Source organism: Chiroxiphia lanceolata, chromosome 17, assembly GCF_009829145.1.
Source record: "Chiroxiphia lanceolata isolate bChiLan1 chromosome 17, bChiLan1.pri, whole genome shotgun sequence".
Taxonomy (NCBI): domain Eukaryota; kingdom Metazoa; phylum Chordata; class Aves; order Passeriformes; family Pipridae; genus Chiroxiphia; species Chiroxiphia lanceolata.
Genome location: NC_045653.1, coordinates 2,303,570 through 2,331,308, shown reverse-complemented (window position 1 = coordinate 2,331,308; position 27,739 = coordinate 2,303,570). Strand labels below are relative to the sequence as shown.

General features: G+C 56.9%; 1 protein-coding gene across 1 annotated transcript; it reads right to left on the bottom strand.

The window, feature by feature from the left end:
• Positions 1-248: 248 nt before the first annotated feature.
• On the bottom strand, positions 249-26,618 carry NECAB3 (N-terminal EF-hand calcium binding protein 3). Its single transcript, XM_032704705.1, has 13 exons — positions 25,634-26,618; positions 20,971-20,995; positions 19,902-20,010; positions 14,037-14,062; positions 13,620-13,717; positions 5,241-5,377; positions 4,945-5,066; positions 4,443-4,522; positions 4,021-4,074; positions 3,315-3,427; positions 1,673-1,750; positions 1,303-1,394; positions 249-475 (listed from the first exon to the last, which is right to left on the bottom strand). Exons 1-13 carry the CDS (start codon positions 25,724-25,726, stop codon positions 447-449), a joined length of 1,056 nt encoding a protein of 351 aa, XP_032560596.1. The 5' UTR covers positions 25,727-26,618; the 3' UTR covers positions 249-446.
• Between the last annotated feature and the right edge of the window lie 1,121 nt (positions 26,619-27,739).

Here is a 27,739-nt window from a genome sequence, read left to right as displayed (position 1 = left end):
GGCTCTGGTGGGCAGGGCACAGGGATGTCACAGCTGACCCCAGCCATGTCCCCCTGCCCATCCCAGCACCCCATGGAGCCTCAGGCAGTCCTCAGAACCAGGAGGAAGAGGAGCTGGAGTGCAAGAGGGGCTGAGAGGACACAGCAACCAGACCAGTGATCCCCCAAGGGCCGGGGTGTCACCCCCAAACACGGCTCCCCTGGCACTCTGGGAGTGCTCCGCTCTCACCAGGCAGCTCAGAGACTGTCTTGGGGTGGAAATAAATAAGTAAATTAACAGGAAAATAGCAGGGATGAAACACTGGCAGGGCCGAGGGCAGGCAGCCCTGCTGGGCAGCAGGAGGGGCTGAGGGACAGGGAGAGGAGGAACGTGAGGGAAGGCGAGGGCTGTGCCGAGGGCTCCGTGTCCTCCCGCATGCTGACGGTGTCCTGAGGTGTCTGCCTGGGTCAGTTGTTGTTCATGATCCACCAGGAAGCTGGGGAGAGAGGGAGAGGGGTCAGGGATGTGAGGGCAGTGTTAAACAGGAGAGAGATGTAGGGTGGCAGGGATGGGGGTCCTGGCCCTGCAGGTCCCTGGCACCTGGCCCTAAAGCACCCACCCCCCCCTCCCAGGGCAGGGAGCACAGCCATGGGAGGGCCTGGAGATGGGTGATCCCCCTTGAGCTGTGGCAGCTTCTGCAGGGGAGCACTGGGAATGTGGGCAGTGGGACTGGCAGGTCAGGAGCAGTGCTGGCAGCAGAGGGTTCAGTCCAAATTAATCCATATTTTATGTTATTTTACACAAGACCTGAATGTGATCCCTGAAAGTAAACTGGGGCTTAACGTGGTCCCTAGTTCCCACATCTGGTCACATTTTTATGGATACCCCAGGAACGTGCACATTCCCTGTGTTGGCCTCTCCCCTGCCTCAGCACTGGGCTGTAACCCTGGATGCAGCCACTGGGACTGACCCAGGAGCACCAGAGCTTTGCAGAACAGGTTCAGGGCTCAGGTGAAAACCAAAACAAGGCACCAGGTGTATTTGAGACAGGGCCCAGCTTATCTGCTAGCTGGGAAGTGCCCCTGCTGCTTGGCTGTCCTGGCCAAAGAGCATCCCTGGGCAAGGGACAGACCCTGCAGCACCACCAGCTCACACAACCAAACCTGCCGGGGACAGTGGGTCTCACCCTGGCTTGAAAAACCCGATTTAGATCACCCTAAACCAATCTTCTGCTCTGGAGGGAGTCCCTGTGCCTGTTCCTGCACTGCTCCTGCCCTCTGCAGCACACCCGGGGCACAGCGTGGCACTGGGGGACCCCCTCACCTGGGAAGAGCATGGTGGTCAGCAGCTCCGGGGACTCCAGCAAGCTGATGATGGACTGCTGGAAAGTCTTGCTGCAGCTGGACTGCAAGTGGCTGTAAAAGAGGGAGCAGGGTCAGAGAGGTGCAAGGGGTGCAGCCTCTGGTGCCAGGATCCCTGTCCACGCATGGGGACAGGGCTGCTGCTGCACCAGGCACTCTCTTATGCTGCCAACAGCCCCGGGGTGCACATGAGAGTGTTCTGAGCAGCAGTTCACAGTTGTGAGCAGTGCCAGCAGCAGGACAGGCTGGGCAAGGAGGGGGAGCCCTGAGAGGAAACCCCTTTGAGCCGCCCCCAACCTCCAACCCCAGCCCTGCACACGGAGAGCTCCCACCTTCTCCACGAGGTCACGTCCTGCCAGAACTCGTACAGGATGAAGCAGGCCTCGTCTGTCAGCTTGCAGGCAGAGACACTGTGGGGACAGGAGTGACCCTGAGCTGTGGCTGGGCGCTGGCACAGCCACATGTGCCCCACCAGCCCGGGCACATCAGCCTCCCCACGAGGCTTCCAAAGCACAATTTGGATGCACCCAGTTTGTGGCTGCTGGAGCACACAGCTCCAGGGGATTCCAAACCCAAATCCTGCCTCGCAGCTCCCGTGTCCAGGCAGCAGAGGAGCTTTAATGCTTTTAAACTGGTCTTCACTGCTGCTCAGGAATCAGCACTGTCAGTGTTTTGTTATCTCCACATATCCCCAGCACTGGCACAGCTCATCCTTCCAGCCCTTTGGAGGAGGTGTCACCATTCACATGGAGAGAAACTGAGGCACAAGTGCAGGAGCCGAGCTCACAGCACGAACCCACAGCCTGCTGCCCCCAGCGTGATGCCATTGTCCCAGTGATGCTCCCCACACTCCCTCCTGCCACAGGAACAGACTGGGCCTCCAGCCTTTGGGAAGATGGGGGGCAGCAGGAGGGGGGTGAGAGCACAAGGCTTGGGGTGCAGGGCTGAGGGAACCAGCTGTACTCAGCTGCAGCAGCAGCAATTCCAGCTGAGGATGAGCCTTTCCTCCAGCTGCTGCCAAGGGCTGCTGGAGGGGGCCAAGCTCTGGGGGGACAGCAAAAAACTCCCCCAGGAGCTCTGAAGTTGCATCCCCCTGAGGGGCCACAATGGGCTTTGCAACTCCCTGGAGTGAACCAGGACTGTGGAGTCTCCCTGGGCTTGGCTCCAGCTTTCCACTCACATGGAGAGCCTGCCTGTGACACGCCACCCTGTTGTCTCCACAAATAGCTCTCATGACAAAAAAGCCCATCAATTCCATAGAAAAGAACTCCCATTCTCCCTGTCACATGTGTCACAACGAGCGTCTTCCTTTTGTTTGGACTGAAAACGTGCATTTATGCTGCTGAAACTGAAGAGCTGAAAAACGACGCTTTAAATGGGAACAGCATGAACATTCCCTGCTGAAAGCGGCTTGAAATCTCCCACGGGAGAAGGGAAGTGCCGCTCAGGGAGCAGCTGTGCCATCTCAGGGACAGGCTGGCAGTGATGTGTCCCTGCAGGCAGAGCCCTGGAGCAGTGCTGGGGGCAGCCTTGGCCTCACACAGGGTCAGCTTCAGGTGCTCATGGCTGCTTCCCACACACCCCGTCCATAAATCAACGCTCTGCATGAGCTCTGCCCTTGACCTTTCCAAGGCTTTCGAGTCCTTCGGTGCTGGAGGAGTTCGTGCACTCACTCACATGCACGTGCCATTCCTGCTGGCATAAAACCCACCCCCTCCTTCCCAGACACTGGTTCTTACTGGGAATACCTGCAGCAGGAGCTGGGACAGTGCTGCAGGCAGGGACAGTGCTGCAGCCCTGACACACTCACCGTCTCTGCAAGGTCCAACCCCTGCATGCTGAACCCACCCTTGCACTGACCAGCACACGAAACACTCCACAAAAACCCTTTTACCCCCCCTAAAGGTGCCATATTAAAGCCCCCATTTCTGGGGGAGCCACCCCACAAACCACCCCACAGACCCCCCCACTTACTGCAGGCAGCTGCTGTGCCCGGCGGTGCCCTCGGTGTAGGAGCGGAACGCCTGCCGGAACTCCTCGATGCTGCTCGTGGCCACCGAGATCTGCCTCTTGGCCACCAGGATGTGCTGCCAAGGGACAGAAGGGCATCAGGGACTGGCCTGTCCCCTCCTGCCCTCCCTGCTCCCACCCTGCTGCGGGACACGGCGGTGCCAAGCAAGCACAGCACCGCAGTGGGACTGGCACCACAGTGCTGGGGACGATGGTGACAGGAAGTGGCTTCTTCCCACCTGGGCAGGTTGCCTTTACACCGAGGACTGCACCAACAGGAGATGTTCCATCCCCTGGTGGTGGGGTCCTGCTGCAGCTCCCAGTGTCCTTCCCGCAGCAGAAAGGGCCTTGGGGACCCCTCCACCTGGGCTGTGCATGGAGCACACCTGGGGGATTTGGCCACTCACAAGCAGAGTGTCACCTTCCTCTGGGCTGGCTGTGGGCACTGCCCGGGGCTTTCAGGGGCCTGAGGGAGCTGCATTTGTCCTGGGCATGGTCCCACACCCAACTCACAGCCCTGAATCCCACCCTGCTCCATCACCAGGCTGCAGACTCCTCGTCAGCCCACAGGCAGAGCTCACCCAGTCTCAGGGCACAGGAGCTGAGTGAGGGGAGATCTGTGCACATTTTGGGTTACCTGCAAACAAGAAGCAGCAGGACAGGGACTTACTGCATCTTGTCCTTTGCACATGGATTCCTCCTTCAGCGGCTCCAGGCGTGGGCTCTGCATTCAACACCATGGAGAAAATCAGTTACTGCAACAAGGCAAACCTGGGAACCCACAGCCCAGCTCAGGGGACAGGCAGGTGCACTGGGGATGTTCCTGGGGTACTTGGGGGAGGACAGGCATGTGACCTCTGGGGTTGGTGGGTCCTGACTGACTTGTCAGATCAGCAGGACCATGGGAGGGTCAGCAGAGCTGAGAGGAGAAGGGTGGCTCTGGCAAGTCTGGGTCTGGTGAGTGGGTGATGCCAGCTCTGTGACGATGCCAGGACAGAATACGGGGGGTGCTGGCACAGGGAGAGGTCCCAGCACCGACCTGGCCATGCCAAGGTGGGGGGCAGCCCCCAGCAGCTCTCGTTGGCCACACACCTTGCACTCCAGCTTCTCGATGAGCTGCTGCAGCCTGTTGATCTGAGCCATCCACTGGCTGTTGTCCTCGACACAAACACCTGCACGGCAAAGGGCACGGAGATGTCACCAAAAAAACCCTCAATTTTGTCATTGCAAAAGTTTGCTCAACACCTAGAAAACCACAGATCTTCTAAAAACCTCTGATTTAAACCAAAAATCTGATATTTCTGCTGAAACTTCTCCTACTGCCCAAGGGATACAACACCCCACAGAAGCTGGCATCTTAGTGAGATGCTCCAGGCTCCATCCCAGAGCTGCCCAGTGATGCTGTAGATGTGGCACTTGGGGACGTGGTTTAATGGTGGCCTTGGCAGTGCTGGGGTAATGGTTGGACTCGATTATAGAGGTCTTTTCCAACCTTATTGATTCTGTGCTGATCCCACACCCATTCCAGGTTCCGGGGGGGCACTGACCAACCCCAGGGACACCAGGGACACCAGGGACACCAGGCTGCAGGTACCTGTTGTCAGCATCCCGGAATAGGGGTCTGTTGGAGACAGACAGACGTTTTTCTGTCCTCTGCGCCCACACCGTCTCCCCGACCTCAGGCCAACTGAAGTCTCAGGTTTCTTTATGTCCTTTCTGGAAGGAGAAAATGCAGAACAAGGGGTTGAAGTCATTCCCAGAGGGATCAGCTTCACGGCAGGCTTGGAAAGGGCAAATCCTGCTCTCGGATGTCCCTCCCAGGGAGACCCTGCCCCATCCTGCACCTGCATGAGCAGGGCTGGGAAGGACCAGCACGTCCCACCCCATTACCTCTCCCGTCCCGCCTGCTCCTCCACGGTGTCCACAGCACACTCCAGGGATGCCTGCAGGGACTGCAGCTGGTGCATGGTTTCCCGGAGCAGGAATCGGGTCAGGAACTGCTCTATCTTTGAGGAGGTCTCATACCTCTGCGGGGAAGAGGAGAGGATCTGTCAGGCACCTCTGACTCCATGCGGAGGGAGCAGAGCCACATCTGGAAGGGGTTGGCCCTTAAATAAACTCAAAGAGGTGGATTTCAATCAAATGTTTAGTTATTTCAGAAAAAAGTGACACTATAGGGCAGAAGAACCCTCTGGGCAACTGCCTGTGAGATCACAACAGGGAACACAGGCATGGTTCCATCTGCACTCCAGCCAAAGGACCCTCAGTCCCGGCCCCAGCAGTCTCAGCCCTGGCCCCAGCACTCTCAGCTCAGGGAGCCGTGGAGGAAAGCAGATGGACACAAGCCACAAGGTAAAGGGACTGTCCCCAGCTTCAGGGAGGGTTCCAGGGCTGGCAGAACATCCTTCGTGCCCCCCCATTCACACACGGCTCTGCTCGCACCAGGGCTCTTGGGACAAGGCTGGGACCCCATGACGATCCCCCAGGTGCAGGAAGCCCCTTCCAGGGATCCCTCACCACTGGCAGGCCAGGACAGGGGCTGGCTTCATGCCCTCTCTCCCTGGGAAGACACCACCAAGCCCCTGTGCTCCCACGGGAGGTTCCGTGATGAATGTCTGACATGTGCTGGTGTTCAGGGTCACCCCACAGACCTTCCCCATGTCACTCGTCAGGTGTGACTGAGTGACAGCCCCTGTGAGCCCCAGCCCACCTGCCCCCTGGCACTGGAGGGGTGTCCAGGAGGAATATGGGTCTGTGTGCCCATTCCCCACCACCGTCCTTCTGGACCAGAGGTGCAGAGTGAGCACCAGGGGAGAATCACCTCCTTTGACATCCTGGGCACACTCCTTTGGATACAGCCCCAGATTCGATCTCACCACTCGAATCTCCTGTCCAGTTTTCCCTTGCTTCCTTAAAACCACCTGAAATTCTGTCCTTGCACTGCCAGAAAATTTCCAGGCCCCCAGGGAGGGAGACAAAGTACTCAAGGAGGGATACTCAGTGAGACATGGAGCGAGGAGACAGGAGGAAAGGCTGTGACACGTCCCCAGACACTTCTAGAGCAGGCACTGCTGTCCTGCAGTGGGGCTGAGCCACTCTCCCTTGCAGGGCAGGTACTTGGGCCTGGTTTGGCTTCATGACACCCCTCTTGTCCCACTGCAGGCTCTTCCTCCCTCCCCGGCATCCCTCCGGAGTGCCAGCCATGCTGAAGCCTGCAGTCATCATCGACAGCGGCAGCAGCTTCACCCGGGGTGGCTTTGCGGGGCAGAGGCAGCCCCAGTTTGTTCTAAGGACTGTGCTGCTGCACCCCTGCAGTGCAGGCCCCAGGAGGGACAGCCAGCAGCGTCCCACTGCCACGGGAAGCACGGAAGGCTTCGCCGCAGCACCCAGGTCCTGCCCACTCCAGCACGGCATCGTTGAGGATTGGGATGGCATGAAAAGCCTGTGGGGCCACCTCTTCTCCTGCAGCCTCAGAGTTCCACCAGAGGAACACCCGGTGCTCCTGGCTGAGTCCCCGTCCTGCCCTGCCACCGACAGGGTAAAGGCAGCCGAGGTGCTTTTTGAGAGCTTCGGGGTGCCAGCCCTGCACATGGCCAACACCGGGTTCCTGTCCCTCTGCGCCCACGGCAGAGTCACCGGGCTGGCCGTGGAGGCCGGGGCGGGAGTGTCCCACGTCACCACCGTCTGCCTGGGCCAGACCCTGAGGAAGGGCACCCAGCGCCTGGGGGTGGCCGGGGAGCTCCTCTCCAGCCACCTGCACCGGCTGCTGTTGGAGAGCCCCAACCAGCCCGCGGCGCTGCACGCCCTGACCAGGAAGACGCTGTCCCAGCTGAAGAAGCAGTGCTGCTACGTCTCCCTGGACTATGAAAGGGACCTCCAGGACCAAGGTTGCCATCATCCAGCCCGATTCCAGACGCCAGATGGGCACTGGATAACCCTGGGCAAGGAGCGGTTCTGCTGCCCGGAGCCGCTCTTCCAGCCCAAGCTGCTCCAGCACGGCTGCCCCGGGCTGCACCAGCTGGCCTGGCAGAGCCTCCAGACGGTGCCCGACCACGCCAGGAGGGACGTGCTGGGCAACATCGTGCTCTCAGGTGGCTCCTCCATGTTTCCTGGCTTCCCAGAGAGGATGTGCTTAGGGTTGAACCTCCTTTCCCAAGGCACGGGTGTCCAGATTGATGTCCTGGCGAGCCCGGAGAGGGGCACGGCAGCCTGGCTGGGGGGCTCCATGGCAGCGTCTCTCACGTCCTTCCAGCGCGCGTGGATGACAAAGGGCGAGTACCAGGAGCATGGAGCTGAGTATGTGCACACCAAATTCCAGTAGATAGATGGCAGCCGTCCCACCGTCAAGCTACAGGAGGAGGGACTCCAAAATACCATCTTGCTCCAGGAAGAGCTGCGGCAGCAGTGACCAAGGGCAGCTCCTGCACTGCTACAGGGGTGCAAAGTCAATTAAAGTGCTCCAAAAGGAACAAACTGCTTCTCATTGACACTCTGGGTTATTTCCGTGCCCGTCCATGGCAGCAAAGCTGTCCTTTCCTAATGGAAGTGCAGCTGCCAGGACAGGGAACAGCTCCAGCTGTCAGCACAGCAGGACCCCCGAGGTCTGCGGGGAGCCACAGGAATGGGAGGAAGGAGCCAAGGAGGGGAAGGTCCACATGGTACCTGCACTGCAGCCACTTTCTACAGCAGGCAATTCCAGATCCCGGCACTGAAGCAGCTCAGGGCTGGGTATGGAGATGAGCTGAAAACCAGGGAACTGAACTCGCTCCTTGTAATTTTGGTATAAAGGTCATTTGGTGCTTCAGGGAGCCAATTCAGCTCCCTGAACAGGCATTTCCTCACCTGGCTTTGCTGCTGCTTCAGTGAACTGACTCAGCTCAGCAGATGATTAGAAAAGGATTGGAAGTTGCAGGGGGGATCAGCTGGGGAGCACAGCCCAGCTGTCACAGCAGCTCCCTTCCCTCCGGCCAGGCCCATTCCAGCTCCTCAAGGGACACAGGCAGGACTGCAGTGGGAAGGAGTCTCCACACGATGCAGGAGGGCTGGTTGCTCCACAGAAGCATCCACCAGGAGAGGTCAACCCCTCTCCTCGACAAGACAAGGAGACAGACCAGCATCCCCTCTGCCTTCCCTGTGGTGTCCTCGTGTGACCCCAAGGCTGTGGCACAGCCCCAGAGCCAGGCTGCCTTCACCCCCCCGAGCTCCATGAGCCATGTCCAAAAGAATGTCCAGCAATGCCACCACATTACTCGGGTCAAATATTTCCAATTCCTACTGTGTTTCTCTCCAACACACTGAGGATCTGGAATCCCAGAAGCTCTGTACAGAAGCATGTGGATGTAACCCTTCCATTGCTGGTGCCAAAGGAGGGGAAGGGTGGGGAAGGCCTCGAGCCCCTCGTGGTTTTCTGGTTGTTCTGTGCCGCAGCCAAGCCACCAGCCCGGTCCAGGAACTGCATCCAACTGGGCACAGCTGTGGCTGGCTGGGATGGGAAGGTAAGTGGAGAAAGTGGAGAGGATACTCATCCCCTGAGCACTGCCCTGGGCTCGTGCTGGAGGTGGCAAAGGAAGGCCCCAACCACCCCCCAGCACCACGGTAGGCAGAGCAGCCAGGGGGGTTTTCATCCCTGCTGGAAAATGAATCCCATTTTCCTGCCAGAGGAAGAGGATGGCAGTGGAGCCGACACGATGCAGCCATGGGAAGCTGAGCTCCAGCTCTGCATCTCCGGGCTCTCCCCAGCCAAGCATCCCACCTGATCCCACAAGACTTCCTTCCCCACAGCCCCAGCAACGGAGAGCACAGGGCTGGGCACCCCTGCCCAGCCCTTCCCCTCCCCACTCCCAAGGGGGGCAGGAACCAAAATCCCTGACAGCACCACTTATCTGTGCTTGCCCAGCTCCTGCCAGCCCAGACACACATTCCCTGCTTATGAGGGAACAACCAACATTCCAATCTCCCCAGGACACACCTGGGAAAGCAGGTGAAGGGGAGCACAGAGGATACATTATTCACCCCCCACATGGCCTGGCACAGTCTATGTCACTCCAAATACAAATACTGTCACCTCCCTGGCAGCACAGAGGGCACTTCCACCAGCAAGCAGCCTCTACAGGTGAATGAGGTGCGTTCCCACCTCCAAGGTGTCCTTCCCAGCACTCCCCCAGCCTTGGCCTATGGATCTTCACCTCACATGGGGGTTGGATGCTTCTCCCGCAGCACATCACACCCCTTCCAAGGGCCAGGTGCAGGGAGAAGCACCAAGCAAACCTTCCAGCACCCTCCATGCTCTCAGCTTTCACCCTGAGGGGGCCCAAGCCTCCTGTCCCTCCTGGATGATGGGGGTGGATGGAGTTTTATGGCAGGAGCGGGCGCTGCTCCCACTGACATCACAGCTGTGGGGGGCACCTTGAGCCTGCCCTGAGCCCCACAGCTCCCCCAGTGCAGTCCTTGCACCCCAAACACACAGGCACAGGCATCAGCCTGGGGTGCCACCCCCCAAAACCCAACTGCCAGCCCGGGGCACGCTGTGCTCAGAGGGGACTCGGCCCTGGAGGGTCCCATGTGGACACGTCAGCACCACACAGGACGAGCAGCTGCCTCCTGTCTCTCACCTTGTCACACACAGCACACCCAGGGGAATGTGCTGGAGGGAAGGATGGAAATAACCATCCCTCCAGAGAGCCCCAAATAGTGCTTCACCCAAATTCAGCTTGAAAAATGTCATGCCAGGCGAGAGAATCAACTGAAAAACACACCTTTGCTTCAGCCCAGCTGCCCAGCCCTCCTTGCACTCCTCATCTGGGGGCAAACAAGCAAAATCCTCTCATCAGGAGCTGCCCCACATGGGTCAAACCCTCTATAAACAGAGGTTCAATGAAAATGTGCTCTGGCTCATCAAGCACAGCGTTTTCTGCCCACAGGGAAGCCCCATGGACAAGAGTCACAGAGGAAATAACCCAGTAAGCGCGAGACATGGAATTCTGCTCATGGACTGGTATTTCAGCTCTCTTTATCCAGACGAAAATCTCCAGGTTGCCAGGAGCCGCTATAATGTTGCATTTGAGAGGTTTTATTAGTTTCTTACGATGATAGTTAAGCTCAGGACAGAATGGAACAGGTGGTCACATTCCTGCCAAAGGAGAAATAATAGCACCTGGCTTGGAGAGGCATTTATGGGCTGGTTTGCAGTGTTTGCAGACTGGAGAACGGAAAGATTTTAGCATACAGGCCCCCTGGGAGAAACATCAGGCTGTTTCCCAAGGTATTTCCACAGTTCACTTCCTACTCTGCTGCTATTCTATTGCAAACATGAAGTTCAGCCACAAAATAAGGTGTCATTAGCACACTACAGCACAGCCATCAAGTTATACTTTACAAATATAAGTGGGAATTACAGGATTTGGAGAAAAACCCTCTTTTCTTTACCATGCTTCTACCAGCCCAGTGAGGAAGGATGGAAGCTTGGGGACCCCTAATGATTTGGTTTCCTCCTGCCAACCTGCAGGCACAGAAAAGTGGCCAAGAGCAGCTTAACTGCCCACACACACACACAGAGTCCTGCAGTCCCACAGCGAGGACAAACCCAGCTTGCACTTCTCCTGCTTCATCCCAGCATTTATCCTGCAGCTGACAAGGGGCATGGCAGCAGATCCAGGAGCCTGCCAGCCAGGGGACAGCTGTGGAGACATGACATTGATCCATGCCAGGGATCCTGGCCCGCAGAGGTGGGAATCCTCTGCACCAAAAGGGCTTTTGGCACCACAGGTCCCAAATCCAGAGCTGCAGAATACTCCCTCCAAGCTTTGCTTTCCTTATTTCCCTCCTTGCTGCAGCTCATGGCCCTGGCATGGCCTGAGCAAGGCCAGTACACCCCCCAGGCTCTGTTTCTTGTGCCAACGAGGCATCTCAGGCTCTCTGAGACTTTTCCTGGTTGTAAAGTAGGGGTTTATTTACATGAGCCTGTTTACATCTGTGGGGAAGTACCTGGGGGATGCAAGGATGCAGGGGTGAGAAATCCTGTGGCAGTAGCAGCAAGAAATTGGAGATGGATAATGCTCTGACCAAGAGATGCTGTGGCTCAGCTGGTGAGACTCAGCACAAGTCAGAAATCCCCTTCCCCTTCTTCCAGCCAGTCTGGACATCACTGCCTGCTCAGGAGTCACGTAAAGTCCTCTTAAATACAGCCTGGGAAGAACTTCTGCTGCCTGCACAGCCCTGATCTGGAGGCAGAGCTCTGTGGGGAGGGTTTTTGGAGCAGGCAGGTCTCTTCCAGTTTCCTCAGAGCACTATGGCTGCAGCTCCAGCACAAGCAGCTCCCTGGGAAGGATTCATCTGGCTCTTCCATGGAGTGGTCTCTCTGCCCAAGTGGGGCTCTCAGACCTCAGCCCGGGGTATCACAGGAGTGAATCAACAGGAACAAGGGGCAGGTGTAACATGGGAAGTCTCTGCTCTCTGTCCCCACCCCCGGCTCACAGAGGGGGGAGTTCTGCCCAAAATCCAGCTGAATAAAGCCACTCATCCCATAGTAACTCAAGTAATTTGAGTCCAATTCTGGAAATACAAATCTGGGAATATATTCAGGTCACAGCAGGTAAGAAGGCAGCATTTATCACCTCTGGCAGCCTCTAGAATGGCTCTGCAAGAACTCTGCCCACAGGGTCAGAGTGTCGCCCCTTCCTTCCTTCTCCCCAAACCAGAGCCCAGCAGACCAGGAGAGTGCAGGGAGATGATTCCCAGGAGGGTCAGTGTCTGCATCAGGGCACTCAGGAGCTCAGGGCTGGGTTCAGAGCACCTGGTCAGCACAGATCTCACCTGGGTGAGAGCAGTGCTGTGAACACTGGGCTGCCCCAGCTCTGGGCAGATCCAAACGGGTGGAAAAGCGAGTCCATAAAAATCTGTTCCAACAGGGAAAACCTGCTTCTCCTTTCCAGAGAACACCAGTGGCACCAGAAACTATGAAGTGAATGAATGCATCACACCAATACTGTGAAGCAGACAGTGACTGTGCTGTCCTTTGGAGAAACACATGAATATACACATTCATTACACACAGAAAAACAGAACAGAGAAGAACTGAAATAAAGCATAGCTCTCTGGAGAGGATTCCTTCTCTCCCTCTGGACTTGCAGTTAATAACTGTGAAGGGGGCAGGGCAGCTGAACCAAAGAGAAAATGCATTTTCCAGTGATTCCCTCTCCTGGCATGAAATTTCTCGAGGTACAGGGAGACACTGCTGAGTCTGGGTCTGGGCAGAGGAAAACTCAGAGAGAAGGACTGACACTACAGAGGCACAAACACCACTGTGATGACTGTGGGACAGATCCCCCTTTGCCTCTCTGGCAGATCAACAGGTCAGTGGATGGTGTTCACATGCATGATGCCTTTCATTCCCTTCCGACCGAGCATCAACCCTCTGCACTGAAGGGAAGGAAAGGGCTGGCCCTTCCCAAGGAGGTAACACAGCATCAGCCCCAAGCACATTTCAGGGGCAAAGGGGACTGCTGGTCACCGAGAAGGGTCCTTCCAGCAATGGCCACTGCTCTTCCCAGCTGTCTTTAGCTGGGCACCACAGCCCTCTGACACACGGGCGGGGGGCTCAGAGCAGGAGGCTGCTTGCCCTAATTAGCAGCCTCCAATCTGCTTCCCATCAGCACAAGCTGCAGGGAGAGGGAGAGCATTCCCAGCAGGGATGAACTCTGCATCAGCCTGGGAGTCAATGAATTGCAGCACTTCCTAGCTGTTGCCTGGCTGTTCCCAGACAGCGCTGCTGCCGCTGCTGCAGTGGCCCCTGCCCCTCTCCAGTGCCGGGTTTTGTGGCTGTGAGCACAGGCTGTGCCGAGCACGGGCTGCTGGGGTCCCTCCAGAGCAGGCTCGACCCTGCAGTCCCCATTTTTCAGCATGCTGCTTTGTGGAAAACACCTTGTTTTGGCTCAGAACTCAACACAGATTTTCAGCGATGCCCCCACAAACAGTGGCCGCAGGCAGGACCCTGCAAGGAGCTGCTGGAACAGCCCCTACCAGAGCCCCACGAGGAGGAAGATGATGTCTCCAGAGCACAAAAGCACTAGATTTACCCTTCCCCTCCTCAGTCTTGGCTCCCCCCCTCCAGGCTGTGCAGCTGCAGCACTCACCAAGCACGCACAGGCACCCCCTGGATTTGGGAGTTACCACATTTGCTGCCTCCAAACCCCAAATTTAACACTAAGCAAGCAGCTAAGATCACCACAGCTTCTGTTTCACCCTGCTGCCCTCCCATGGTCCCCTCCTTACCAGCTTGGTTTTGTCCATGGCAGCCAGCACAGCAGCATTGAGGGTTTCAAGGGCAGACAGCACATTCCTGTATTCTCCGAGATATCCCGAGAAATAATCTGAAGCAGGAGAGAAGACCATGGTGAGGTTCCTGAGCACCTCCATCTCTGCCTGCCCTGCCCCTTCTTCCCACACACAGCCCAGTGCTGCAGGGGGACATTCCCCCCTCTCTCCAGAGTCACACTCCCACTTGGACTGAGATGAAGATTCCTTCCCCATCCCCTTGGGAAAAGCACAGACACCCTCAGAGCTGGGCTTCAGGCACAGGGAATGTCAATGCCACCTGACTGCCCAGTCCTGCCCAGGTCAGACACACAAACCCCACCACAGACCTTCAGGAGAGGGAGCCCTCCAGGGCAGGAATATCCCTTGACTTACCACACAACTTCTCCGTGTCCACGTTACTGCAAAAACAGAAAAACAGGCTCTTGTCAGATAACAGGGCTGGTCTGGGAGAAACAGGTATGATGAGCAGGGTCTTGAGGGCTTGTCTTGAGTCCCAGGGGATTTACTGCTTATTCCATGTATTTTCAGAAACTACATTAGAAAAATAAGAAGCTGCACAAGTTCAGAGCCAGCAGCTCAGGGGCCATGCCCAGCCCTTGAAGCACCCAAGCAGGGCTTTGGGGGCTGAAGGAGCAAGCAAAGCTGCTCCAACATCTCCTGGAGTCTGTGACAGCAGGATGGGGCCAGGATGGAGGCTCCCCACACCCCTGGGCTGGCAACCCCACTTCTGAGCCCTGCAGCTGCTTCTTCAACCCAACCTCTTCCCCCGAAAGTGGGAAGCACCAAACCAGGGCTCTCTCCTTGTGTCTCCCTTGACCTCGCCCAGGTCCTCTCCCATGGCTGCCCCTTGGTACCAGACCCTCTCCCCTTCCCTGCCTGCAGAGCCCAGGTGATGTGGAGCTGCCTGCAGGCTCCCAGGGCAGGGGATGGATGGTTTCACAGCCCTTGAGGGTAGTTCTTCCTGCCATGAAGGCCAGTAAAGCAGGGATCTGGGTCTAAAAACCTGGAAGCAGGGACCAGACCCTCACCCCCTTTTACTAACAGAGTGCACTGCACTGCAGAATCCACGCTGGCACCCCTGCAGGGCTTGGGCATGTCCCTCCTGTGGCTAATAAAGGTGCTGCTGGGGTGGAGAGGGAGGAGGAGACACCCAGAAACAGCCACAGGTTTTTGGGAAGGGATGTCAAGCAGAACCAAGGGTTTGCATGATGCTGTCAGATCTGCTCAGGTCTCCAAAGCCACAGAGACAGAGCTGCTCACATATCTGGCATCACCCAGAGCCTGCAGGGACATGTCCCAGGATGTCAATTATTCAAATCAGCCTCTGCTCAAGGCATTGTGTTGCCCCAAAATCCCCTAAATGATTACAACCGTTTATAATCCTGGTTGGGGAAGTGGAAAAGAGCACAAAAGAGAGGGTTTTAAGTGTTTTTGAATTGCTTTTCAATTGTTTAAGTGCTGTCACACGTGGAGGAACTGGTGATACCTGGAATTTGCTGGGCTCCAAGCACAAGGACAGCTGCAGTGCTGCTGACCAGGGCATGTGAAACCAAGGCCACATCGTCCTGTCCCCCCTCTGACACTGCTCACAGGGCAAAGGGACCCCAAGGCAAAATGAGAGGAGAGTGTGTGAAATGTCCAAAATGCCATGTGAACAGGAGAAATGATTCAAGCAAAAATCTTCCTATAGCTTTTCCTCCAGGTATCCAAGGCTGGTTTCTGTCTCCCTGTTTCTTCTGGGGGTCCACTTAGTGTCCTTTAATAACAGGCAGTCCTTCAAAGCATGAAAATATTTTGGTGTGATCCATTGCAGAGCCAGGGCAGTGGGACTGCAGCCCCCTCTGCTCAGGTAACTGCATTAGGTGCCTCTGTAGCAGCAGAGAGGGGCAGTGTGAGCCTGTGATTTGGCTCAGCTATTTTAAACACACAGGAGCTGATTTAGGCAGGGCACCGACCTGGCACTGCAGGCAGCTTTTTAAAGTGGATTAAAAAAACAGTGTTTCCCTCGAGACACAATCCAGATAAATCTGCAGAGCCACAGCCCCTTCTTCTGCCCACTGCACTCCATTAAAACTTTGCTGATCCCATCCCAGCTCTGCCAGACAGAGTGACTGAGCTTTGAAGCACCAATTTACATTGGAAAAATGTTTTTTGCTCCTTCCTAATTTTTCCACTCGCTCCTGAAAGCTGCCTGGAGCCTGCAGAGCTGCTGCAGTGCTGCAGGAGCCTTGGCACAGCAGCACCCACGGCACAGCCTGTCAGACCTGTGCCCCAGGGCAGTGACTGCAGCCACCCATGGAAGAGATGGGTAAAAAAAATCACTGCAGAGGGGATATATGGCCATGGGATAACAAAATAGCCAGTGAGACACCTCATGCACACATTACCCAGGCATTCACATCTGTCCCCAGTGAGGACCTGGGGCTGGGAATGGTTTCACCAGGAAGAAGGACCCACCAGCTCAAGTCACTGCCCAGTTCCCACCTCCACTGAGGTGTGACAAAGAGCTGCAATCAACACCCACCTCGTGGCTTCTAAGGAGAGGCCAGGGGTTATTAATAACTCTTTTTATCTTCTCTGTTTGCTGCTTAAAAATAAGCATTGGCTAATCAATCACTAAAGCACTGAACAGCTGAACACTGAACCAGTCGATGAGATCTTGTGGCAAAAATCAGCCCCTGGGAGTTGTCCAGGGGAAGATCTGCTCCCTTCCTTTCCTGAGGCAGCCTGCTCCAGCAGCAACCCTGCATGGGAAGACCCTGAACATCAAACCCTGGCCCATATTGCAGGGCTGCAGGGGGCAGCAGGTTTTTCCTGCTCCTCTCTGCCATCCCCACTCCCACTCCAAGAGAAGAGCCATCCTCTGCCTCCAAAGCACTCATCCTGAGACTCTCCACATCTCCCATAGCTGTATTTTGACTGTGCTCAAACCACTGATTAACTGTAATTAAGCTTGAACTGATGATGAAGGATCTTGTCATCATTATGCTGTTGGGATTTTGTCAGAATGTGCCTGGAATTTATGCAAGAAAACAGCAATCAGCTGCTGAAAAGCAGACAGGATTTTGTTTTATTTTCATCGTTTATCATGTTGGGAACCCCCTCTGCCATCACAGATCGGGTTTCCAAACCTTTTCAGTGCAACACAGAGTGTTTCAGACACTCTCCATCACTCAGAGACTGGTAGATGCTGCAGCTCTGAGTAAAGAGAGGGGAGGGAAGTTCATTTAAATCCCTTCTTCCATAGAACCACAGGCTTGAGGTTATTTCCCCTTTAAGAGCCACCAGGTCAGCACTGCCACCTCTTTCCCTTCTGGCTCAAGATCAGAGACTCTGGGCTGCCTGCACCCAATTCCTGAACACCCTCGTGGAAAGAAGGATTTTCCAGACCTTATTTTTCCAAATTTCCCCAACAGATGCAGGACAGGAAGACATGCAAGGTCCACACAGCACTTCCCTTGGCAGGTTTCACAGTGCCCTGCAAAGAGCTGCAACCTCTGCAGCACCACAACCTTCAGCCCAAGGCCCTTTGTAACCAACTCTCCATTAAGTTGCCCTGATGAGACCCTGGGATCTGCTTCCTCCCACCCAGCTGGGCTGCAGAGAGCAAACCACACCTCTCCAGATGCTTCTGCAGCTATGGAGCTCTCTCAGCCCTCCAAAAACATTAGTCCCTTCTCACCCAGACGTTTCAGTGGATGCAAATGCAGCTGTCCAGGAAGATGAATCCTCCTGTGCCACTGCCAGAGCTGGTGTGGAGCTAAACCAAACAGTGGTCCCAGGTGTTGCACCAAACTGCCACCAAGAGCTGAACTTGGTTTCCACATAAACCCTTGAATGCCAAAGAATCAAAGCAAGGAGATATTTTAAGCCAAAATGCGACAGTTTTCAGAAATGCAGAACAAAAAAAGCCTCATGTGGGAAGGTAAAATCTGAAGTGAACCCTACAGAGGTGCCTGATTCACAGATCACAGCGTCCCACCTCAGCACCAGGTGGGTGGGAAGTGGAGGAGGGGAGAACATGGTGCTGTGGGCTCTCTGGAAAGAGAACAAGTAATGTGGAAGACCTCTGAACTCTCTCCTCTTCCCAGATGTCAGCTCTGGGGCCCAGAGCAGCTGCAGGTTCACAGAGATGGGTGAGGAGGTCAGGACAGCTCTGGGCAGTGCCAGACAGGGAAAGGGCCTGGATATAAAGGTCTCTGTTACTGTCTGTCCTCGGGTCAGGCTGACATGGACAAGGAAACACAAATTTCAGCCTAGACCTGACAAACATAACACCAAATCCACCAGCTGGATGGAGGGTGAGACTTTCCCACCGCCACAAAAGCTACAGGACACAAAAGAAGCACGCCAGGTATGTCTGTAGAGCTTGTAGCTGCTTTCCAGCTTTGTAATACTTTATTACTTCAGGTAATAACTCTTGAATCTGGCAGAAGATTTCAGCCAGCTCTCTAAAATACTAAGTTTTGCAAGTGCAAGCCAAGCCTAGAGGAGAGGGGCTGCCCAGCCCCCCACCACGGGGACAGCAGGGCACCAGCACAGCCTTTCCATGACACCAGGGGCTGCACAGAGGAGCAAGTCCCCCCCCACATCCCAAAAACGGTGTCTCCTGCGTTGGCTTGAAGCCACCGAGTGCAGGAATTTGGAAATGGCTCTGTCTGAGGGTCCCTTCTGCTCCTTATGACAGGAAGAGAACAAAGACCCGAGGCTCATGTCCCACTAATAGATGTCACCAGCTCGACGTTGCAACTGCCACGTTGCCATGGCCACGGCACCATCCTCACGGTGAGGAGCCATCAGGAGCACCACTGCAGCCAGGCCCTGCTCAGCTGCTCCAGACACGTGGGATGAGCCCAGTCTGAAAGCAGTGGGAAGCCAGGAGGCCTCCCCTGTTCAGATCAGGGCTTGGTGAAGTCTCCTGGCTTTGCTGCACCCCGTGTTTTCCAGCAGTGCTGGACGGGATGGCTCCAAGGTCACCCCAAAGTGCAGCAAGAGGAAAGGAGTATTCCCAGAGGAAAGGGAACAGCTCACTGCTAACTTCCTGGGATCACAGCCCAAACAGAGCTATTTTCAGGAGACATCTCCTGCTGCCCACATCCACAAGTCCAACCAGCAGGACAGGCAGCATTGGGCAGCCAAGCTCCAAAGAAAGCAGCACCAAAGCCACCCACACCAGCCCATTTCTCTGCCCCATTACCAAAGTGGGAGCACCAGATAAACCCACCACTCCAACACCATCAGGAGTCCATCATCCCCACTGCCCCAGTCCCAGGGGGATGATGTGGGGACCTCTGGGTATCCTCTGCCAGTGGCTTGGTGGAATTCAGTGTGACAAGGGCCTTCTGTGCCACTGCCCTGGCTCCCTGCAAAGCCCTGGGACCAGTGTGTGCAGCTCAGGCTGCTCAGGTTTTCTCTCCCTGATGGAGATACTGCCCTGGCCAAGGGTGTCAGAGGTGCAGGAGGTGCTTCCCGGGGAGCTGGGGAAGTGGCACCAGCCAGAGCCAAAGACCAGGAGGAAGCTGCAGCCCCTTCTCTCCCAGCAGCACCCCAGTGTTTGGACAGACCCCAGACATGCAATTCATGAACACCCAGTTTCTCCCAGTGCCAGAACACACTCACCCATAGCAGATAGCCGGGCAGAGGGATCCCAGTGAGGCCACACTGGTGTCCAAAACACTGGGATGAGAAACCTTGCCCAGCCCAACAGACTGCTCTGGACAGCACCAGTCAAGACCAGACCAGGGCTAAACACAGTTCCTTCTCCTGTTTGTTGGGGGTTTCTTTTTTTAAAAGCAGCTGGCCTAAATTCCCAGTTCCATGCACCAGGCCCACTTGTGTTGGAAAGCAGCTCTTATGTAAGTGAAAAGCAGTTCCCTGTGTCAGCAGTGGCAAACTCTGCACAGTCTGTGCCTTGTCCTCACACCACCACATGCTCCTGCAGACATACAACCTGCTCCACGAGCTGGGTATTTCTGGAATACATTTCTCAAGCTACAGTAATGTCATCTTAGATGGTTGCTTTGCTTCATGGAACTACAGTAAATCTGCTGACTGTTCTCAAAATGTCTGACTCCCCTCTTCACCAACGGTGTTCAGTGGGTTTTAACATCTGCGTGTTGCAAGAGGTGGGTTGATCTCACCCTGACTATTTATCACACCCACCCCCAAACGTCCTCCATCTGCACTCAAGCAGGTTTATGTTCTCCTTCGTCTCCTCGGTGCCACCGCGGGACTTACTCTGAGTGACGCCTGTCAATGCCACTGAACAACTCCCACAGCTCCTCCGAGCTCAGGATCCCATCAGCGAAATAGTTCTTGAACTCCTCGAATGACAGCTTCCCATCATCTGCATTTAAATAAAAGGGGGAGAGTAATTATGTATCCGTACAAAGCAGCATCCAGGCCCCAAGATCCTCCCAGCAGCCGCTCCACCGGGAAGGTGGGACAGCTGGGCGTGTTGTGCATGATAATTAGAGCAGATATCTCACTGAAAGCATGTCCCACCATCCCAGCCAAAGCCCAGGAGTGTTGGCAAGCAGGGACACTGCTGCTGGAATTTCAGGTGGGGATTTCAGCACCTTCCCAAAGAGCCCACTGCAGTGATTTCAGAAATGCATGCAGACACTCCGTTAGATGACTGTGCAAGGAGAGAGTCCATTACAAACAGCACAGGTTTTTATGGTAAGAAAATCTCTCCATTGACTCTAGAGCTTTTCCCTTCCTCTCTGTGGAGGACTTCAGCTCCTGGGCTGCATTTTGATCTCCACCAAAAGTGGTTCCTGGAGCTACCACAAAGGAAAAGAGCTCAACAGAGCTCTGAGAAACAACTTGTGATTTTGGACCTCTTGGTTTATTGGTGCTGCGTTAAAAACTGGGTAGCAGAGCCTAACTCCCAAATGCCAGAGGCTCCAGGGCTACCCAGAGACAGGGTCACCTGTAAACCCCTGGACTGAGCACGGAGACTGAATCAATCCCACAAGAGATGGAGCAGAAGCCTGATGGCCCCTGGGCCTGGGCTGTCGGCAGCACAGAGGAGAAATCATGAGCATACAGGCAGGAGAAGGGCTTGGAAGGGGCTCTGTCCTGTGTGATGCATGGATGGTGAAATGGCAGAGCCCACTCCCCTGCCCCTGACCAGGCCCCTTGCTCCAAGCAAAGCAGAAAAGCATTTTCCTTGCAGCCAGAGCACTGCTTGCCCTTATCCTCCCTCACTCTTTCAGCCAAACCTCTCGGTGGGAATGAGCCACACTGCTTCACCCAGAGCCAGGCAGGGAGGGGGAGGCAGCAGCAGGAACAAAGCACTCACCGTTCTTGTCGGCTCGCCGGAAAATCTGCAAGAGAAAATGCAACAGAGCTCAGTGTGGCAGTGGGGAGAGAAGGGCAGATGAGCCAGGCAGCACTCAGCACCATGCAAAACCACCTCCTGGAGCACAGGGGGCCATGGAGAAGCCCCTGCTGCCAGGACTGCACAGGCTGCTCAGGGAAATTGCCCTTTGCCAGTGATTAAACCCATTTCTTGCCTCTAATGCACAGAGCCCTCGGCGCAGCTGCGGCGACCGAGCGAGCCCGGCTCTCACAGTGAGCATCTCTTAGAGAACACGGAGGGAGGAGAAGCAGAGAGGGCTTTGCTACACCCTTGTGATGGCAAATGTTTAATTTTTCAGAGCCTTTAAACGAAAGAACATTAAGTATAAAACCACTCCGTACGGAAGCACTTAGGGCATCACCAACACTCCGACCGCCTGCACCGAGGAGCAGCTCCTGCCCTGAGCTTCAAAACCACCCCTCACAACAGTCCTGCCTGCAACATCTCCATGTGCACACATGCTGTAATTAATTATTAATGAGTCAATTAATCTGTAACTAATTCTGACACAGAGCACAGTTGGAGTCCTCAATTCAGGGCCTCAATGCGGGTTCCCGACCACGAGGCTTCTGCCCAGGACGCAGGAGAGAGCTGGGGTTGCTCATCCCTGCCAGGATCTGTTTCACCAATAATTATTGAAGGTCTGGGGCTGACTCCAGTGAGGAATGTCATCATTTCCAAAGCCTCAGAACATCTTCTCAGACCAAACATTACGAGGTTTTGGCCAGCACAGCCTAATGGAGCCAAGGACTGAAAGTTGTGTGTGTGGCAACTCTTTTCTTTATATCATCCTCGGTGACGTAGAAATCCACAGGTCTGAAGAAAGATCGGGAATGGAAAAGGGCAGGAAAAGGAGAAAGAGGACTTCTATATTCTTGTCCACGCATCCCCACAGAGCAGCAGGCAGAGGCATCACTGCCCCAGGCTCCTTCCTTCTGCACCACTCACCAACAGCTCTGCTGTGTTCTGAGATCCAGCCACCAAAATCTCCCTGGAATAGTGCTCTGAGGTAAAGAGAGAGCTGCCCAGGAAAACCTGCACTGCTCATTCCTAAGCCACTGGCTTGTAACTGGGAAGAGGCTTTTCTGCTGCTGGTCCCAGCAGGGAGCTCCCTGGTCCTTCCCTGCACAAAACCAGGAGCAGGGACACCTCCTCCAGGAGCAGCATCCTCCTTGGAGGATGTTCTTCTGAACAAAGTGAGCTCCTCTCGACCTGAGCTGCTGCAGGGAACAGAGGCTGCCTTGGGCTGACCAGCATTAGGTAACCATCCCTCTGGGATTCCATCCCACTGTTCCTGCCCTCCCTTGCAGGAAAGCAGGGCAGGTGCTCCTTGAGCACCCCACAGAACTCGCTGGATGCACTTTGGAGCTGAGATGGGAACCTACAGCTTCCAAACAGAAGAGATTTCTCTGGATTTTAAAGCAAAATTTTCTCCAGGCTAACGGGTTCCTTGTGGGGTCTCCCAGCTGCATGGTCACACATTCCAGGGCTCCCCGGCTGCAGGGGCAGCACCAGTGGGTCCCATATGTCCTGCCATGGGAACGACACTTTCCATCAAGGGAAAAGCTTCATTCTGCAGAGCTCTGTGTCATCAGGGAGACACATGGCTCATGCATTGACATCTCATGGCTCCAGATGTCACCGAGGCCAGTTAGCTCATCCCAGAGACAGTCAAGTGTCACCCAGGCTCTTAACAAATGCAGACTCAGGTGAGGCCAAACATTTTTGGCCTTGCTCAGGGGGATCTGTGTGCAGACTACGAGGGAGAACATGGTTCTGGGGGGGAATCCATGGAGATGAGAAGGTCTCTAATCCAGGATGAGCCAATGATGGATTTAGCAGGAACCTCAGCAAACGGAGTGGATGCTTCTCCCTCACACTCAGGTGAGCGATGTGTTACACAAGCACTGCGAGTGCATGTACAGCAGCAGCTGCTTGAAGTGATTTATTTTAATATGGCACAAGCAGGGAGCTGTGAGAGCCCCACAGGGCAAGGCCACACCTGCTCCATGGCCCCCAGGAACAGCAGGGCTCCTCACTATTACCAGCAAGCCCGTCCCTGGCTGACCCAGCTGCAGAGGTGCCTCAGTGAGTGCTGCTCATGTTGGAAAACACCAATGGATCCTGTACATGACACAGGATCCAACTCCAGCCAAGTACAAATGGTGCAGAACCACTTCCACACTCCACGGGGTGAATCCTGCCCCCTCCCCGGGCACAGGCATGAGCTCAGCAATGGCAGGTAAGAGCTGCTTCCCCTGTGGGCAGCCAGGGAAAAGTGATGCAAAGCCAGGCTGGGAATGGGATCAGGTCTGTGTTGACTGCTGAAGAGGCCCTACAGGCAATCCCTCACTCGCCTCAGGGAGGACTGGCAGCCTGGACTGACACTGCCTGGAGCCCACGATGTTCCCTTGGCCCCCAGCTCCTGGGCTTGGGTCTGAGCAGCCACAGCCCTGCTCGGTGCCTGATGGAAGAACTGAAACGGCATTTATCTGGGAGATGAACCCCCTACACACCTCAGGAAGGAGGGACATTATAGGACTTCTCCCTGCCTGCAGAGCTGGGAGCAACGGTGGCTGCTGGACAGGCAGGGACACAGTGACTGCTGGGGAGGGGACAGTCACCCTGGTGACACCGTGTTCATCACCGAGGGCTGAGGCAGCTGCACCAGGCACTGCCAGTGAACGGCGTCCTTCCTGAGCCCCCCGTATCCTGGGAGAGCAGTGAGGAGCCCCGGGCACCAGCCTGGGGGACAGACCTCCCCAAGGCTTGAGAACAGCACAGGGGAACAACAGCGATGGCAGCTCTGCAGTTTATACCGTGCCTGCAGCAAAGAGTCTCGGGCAAAGTCCTCCTCCTCCTTCTCCTCTTTCTCCTCCTTCTCCTCCTCCTCACCTCTCTCAAAGGCAGGCCATCTGCAGGCAGGTCCCAGGGGAAGCAGCAGCTGCCACCTGGAATCTGTGGTGGGCAGTCCTGCCGGGAAGGCAGGCTGGGCATCCTTCCTTGTTGATGCTCACCCCAACAAGCCTGGGGGGCAGCTGGACACCAGTCAACCACCCAGAGACAAAAGTGGAGACATTAAACTCGCCCTGCCAAGCTCTGGAGCTGAGGTGGGAGCAAAGGAAGCCACGGGGAAGTGGAAGAGAAGCCGTCAGAATCGGAAAGCAGCTGCTAGAGTTGTTAACATTTCCCATTTTAATTGCCTTGATGACACCCTGAGGGATAGATGTGGGACTGAGCAAGTGCCCTGAGGAGCTGAGCTGGAACACAGCTGTCATCACCCACCCCCTCCAGCCCATCTTCCCTCAGCCAAGTAATTAGCATGGTAATGATAATGGCTGGAGAGCCTTCCAGCCCGAAATCCCCCCAGGTGGGAGAGAGGCCCTGACTCCCAGCTGGAAGCTTCAAGCACCACCCTGACAGAGGGAGCTGGGCTTCCCAGTGGCACCAGGGAGATGCCAGGAGGTCTTGGACTGGACCAGGCATGGCACTCACGTTCCAAAAGTGCTGACCAAGATCTATCGTTCCCCTCCTCTGGGATGAACTGGGACATGGGGGTGAGGCTGGATTGGGACAACACAGAACTGGGACATGGGGGTGAGGCTGGATTGGGACAACACGGAGATGACAGCTGGGGGATGACAGCTGGGGGATGACAGCTGGGGGATGACAGCTGGGGGATGACAGCTGGCATTGACCTGGGCTGGGCAGGTGCTGGGGCACCACCAACCCTCATCCTTAACCCCCGCTGGCTTTCTTCTCCTCGGTCCTGCAGCTGGGCAGGGGCAGCACCTCCACTCACACGTCTCCTTGGCTCCACGGGGTTGGACTCAGACCACAGTGGTGTTGGACACATGGGAACAGCAAGGGCTGGTGGCCCACCAGGGAGATTTGGGCACTGTGCCCCCGACCCAGGTCACAGCAGACAGGCAGGGGCAGGAGAGCTGAGCACCTCGGATGTGCTCCAGAGGTGGGCTCTCACCCTGGGAGATGGCCAGGGATGCAGCCCTGGCCCCAGGGCACGCAGCTGCCCCTCCCAGGAGCACACCGGGCTGGAGGGGATGCGGTGTGACGGGAGGCACTGTGCCAGCACCTCTGGACACGCAGACAGCCACTCTCTGCACCTGAACTCCCCCCAGCCACTCACAGCCGCTGGGACGCCTGGCTGCCCCCCAACCTGCACGGAGCATCCTCCTCCACACCTCCCGGCGCGTCGGGAGCGGGCAGGGACGGGAGCCGCGCCCGGGGGTTGCAGCAGGCAGCGCTCTGCCTGTTGGATCCCACGGCTGCGAGCAGCTCCACGGAACCTTCCTGCCAGACACGCGCAGCTCCCGCTCCGGGAGTCACGACAGCCAGCTCTGGATGAGGCGTGGGCTGTTTCCAGCCACCCGGAGGCCCATAATTCATCAGAAGGACACGACACCATTATTTAAGCCATCACGACTCCACACCTCGATGCGCAGCTCCAGGCTGGAGCATCCTTCGGGCTGGCTCCTCCGGGAAGGGGCGGGAAAGAGTCTCCCCCTGACACCCACCCCCGAGGGGAGGCACGGCGGCCCGGGGGGCGCGGGGGGGTGGCGGGGAGCCGGCCCGCGGTACTCACGTCGTGGAAGATGGGGAGCGGCTGGCGGAGGGGCGCGGGGCCGCGCTCGGCGGAGAGCAGGCACACGGCCAGCAGCTCAGCACAGGACATCATGGTCCCGCCGGGCGCGGGCGCTGCGGGCTCCGGGCACGGGGCGGTACCGTGAGGTGCGGTGCGGTACCGGAGGTACCGTGAGGTGCGGTGCGGATGGGGGCGGTGCGCTGCCGAGTGGCACCGTAGGGCACGGTGCGCTGCCGTAGGGAGCGGTGCGGTGCGATGCGGTACCTTAGGGCACGGTGCGGTACCGTAGGGATGGGTGCGGTGCGGTGAGGAGCAGTACCGCGGGGCACGGCGCGGTGCCGTAGGGATGGATACGGTGCGGTGCCGTAGGGAGCGGTGCGGTGCTGTAGGGCACGGTACCGTAGGGATGGATACGGTGCGGTGCCGTAGGGACGGACGCGGTGCGGTGCTCTAGGGGTGGATGCAGTGCGGTACCGGAGGGCTGGACGTGGTGCGGTGCCGTAGGGATGGATGCGGTACCAAAGGGACGGACGCGATGCGGTGCTGGAGGGATGGATGCAGTGCCGGAGGGATGGACACGATGTGGTACCGAAGGGACGGACGCGGTGTGGTGACGGAGAGAGGGATGTGGTGCCGGAGAGATGGATGTGGTGCCGGAGGGATGGATGCGGTACCGAAGGGATGGATGCGGTACCGAAGGGATGGTTCGGTGCGGTGCCGGAGGGATGGTTGGGTGCGGTGCCGGAGGGATGGATGCGGTACCGAAGGGATGGTTGGGTGCGGTGCCGGAGGGATGGATGCGGTGCCGGAGGGATGGTTCGGTGCGGTGCCGGAGGGATGGTTGGGTGCGGTGCCGGAGGGATGGATGCGGTACCGAAGGGATGGTTGGGTGCGGTGCCGGAGGGACGGACGCGGTGCGCAGGTCGCGCCCCGCAGATCCCGACTCAGCCGAGTGGCTCCGCCGCCGCCAGGCAACTTTGGCTCCGCTGCGGGCCCGCCCCCGCCGCCACCCGATTGGCCACGAGCCATGATTGGCATCCAGGGCCACCACTGCGGATGGCGGAGGGGCGGGGCTGGGTCCCGGTGCCCGGGGCTGCCGCAGGAGGGGTCCCAGTTGGACCCAGCGGTGCCTCCAGTTGACTCCAGTAAAGCCCACCGTGGTCTCACCCGTGGGCTGTGTGACCATCCCCGAGTGTCCCAGTTGGTCCCAGTTTGACCACAGGTTATCCCAGTGTGCTCGCTGTTGGCCCCAGGATAGCCCTGGTTGTGCCAGTGCTGGGCCAGTTGGTCCCAGAGTGGCCACGGGTAGTCCCAGTGTGGTCACTGTTGGCCCCACTGTAGCCCTGGGTGCCCCAGTTGGCCCTGGGATTATTCTAATTTGGCCATGAGTGGTCCTGGTGTGGTCACTGTTGGCTCCAGGATTAAGCCTGGACACCCCAATATGGTCCCAGTTGGTCCCATTTTGGCCATGGGAGGTCCCAGTGTGGTTGCTGGCGGCCTCAGGCTAGCCCTAGTTACCCCAGTTTGACCACAGGTGATCCCAGTGTGGTCACTGTTGGCTCCAGGGCAGCCCTGGCTTCCCCAGTTGGTCCCAGTTTGGTATGGGTTGTCTCATTGTAGTCACTGTTGGCCCTGGGGCAACCATGGCTGCTCCAGTTCATCCCAGTTTGGTCTCAAATATGGTCGCTGTTGGCCCCAGCACAGCCCTGGTTGCCCCAGCTGGTCCCAGTTTGGCCACAGGTGGTCCCAGTTTGGCCACATGTTGTCCCAGTGTGGACATTGTTGTTCCTGGGAAAGCCCTAATTTCCCCAGCTGGCCCTGACTTGGCCCCAGTTTGGCCACGGGTGGTCCCACTGTGGTCATAGTGGCCCTGGGGTGGTCCCCTGACAACCAGGGTGGCTCCAAATGCCCTCCTTCCATGCCCACAGTGCCAGGCAGCCTTTGCTCCCCGCTGCTTCCCTCCAGTGTGGCATATACTGACTGTGGAGGAGGAGGAGGAGGAAGCAGGAGCTGCCTCTATCCCTGCCTGACACCCAGAGGCCTGTGCACACGGAGAGGAATAAGACAGACATCCATATCCATATCCCAGGCTGTCCTCAGGGGTTT

What these genes read in the sequence shown, in the direction of transcription:
- NECAB3 (XM_032704705.1), bottom strand. Translation starts at nt 25,726, where the DNA reads ATGATGTCCTGTGCTGAGCTGCTGGCCGTGTGCCTGCTCTCCGCCGAG. An exon ending in GAGCAGGCGGGACGGGAGAG is followed by an intron (nt 5,067 to 5,240) that starts GTAATGGGGTGG and finishes TTCTCCTTCCAG; the next exon opens with AAAGGACATAAAGAAACCTG. An exon ending in TGTGCAAAGGACAAGATGCA is followed by an intron (nt 3,428 to 4,020) that starts GTAAGTCCCTGT and finishes GTCCCTTGGCAG; the next exon opens with CACATCCTGGTGGCCAAGAG.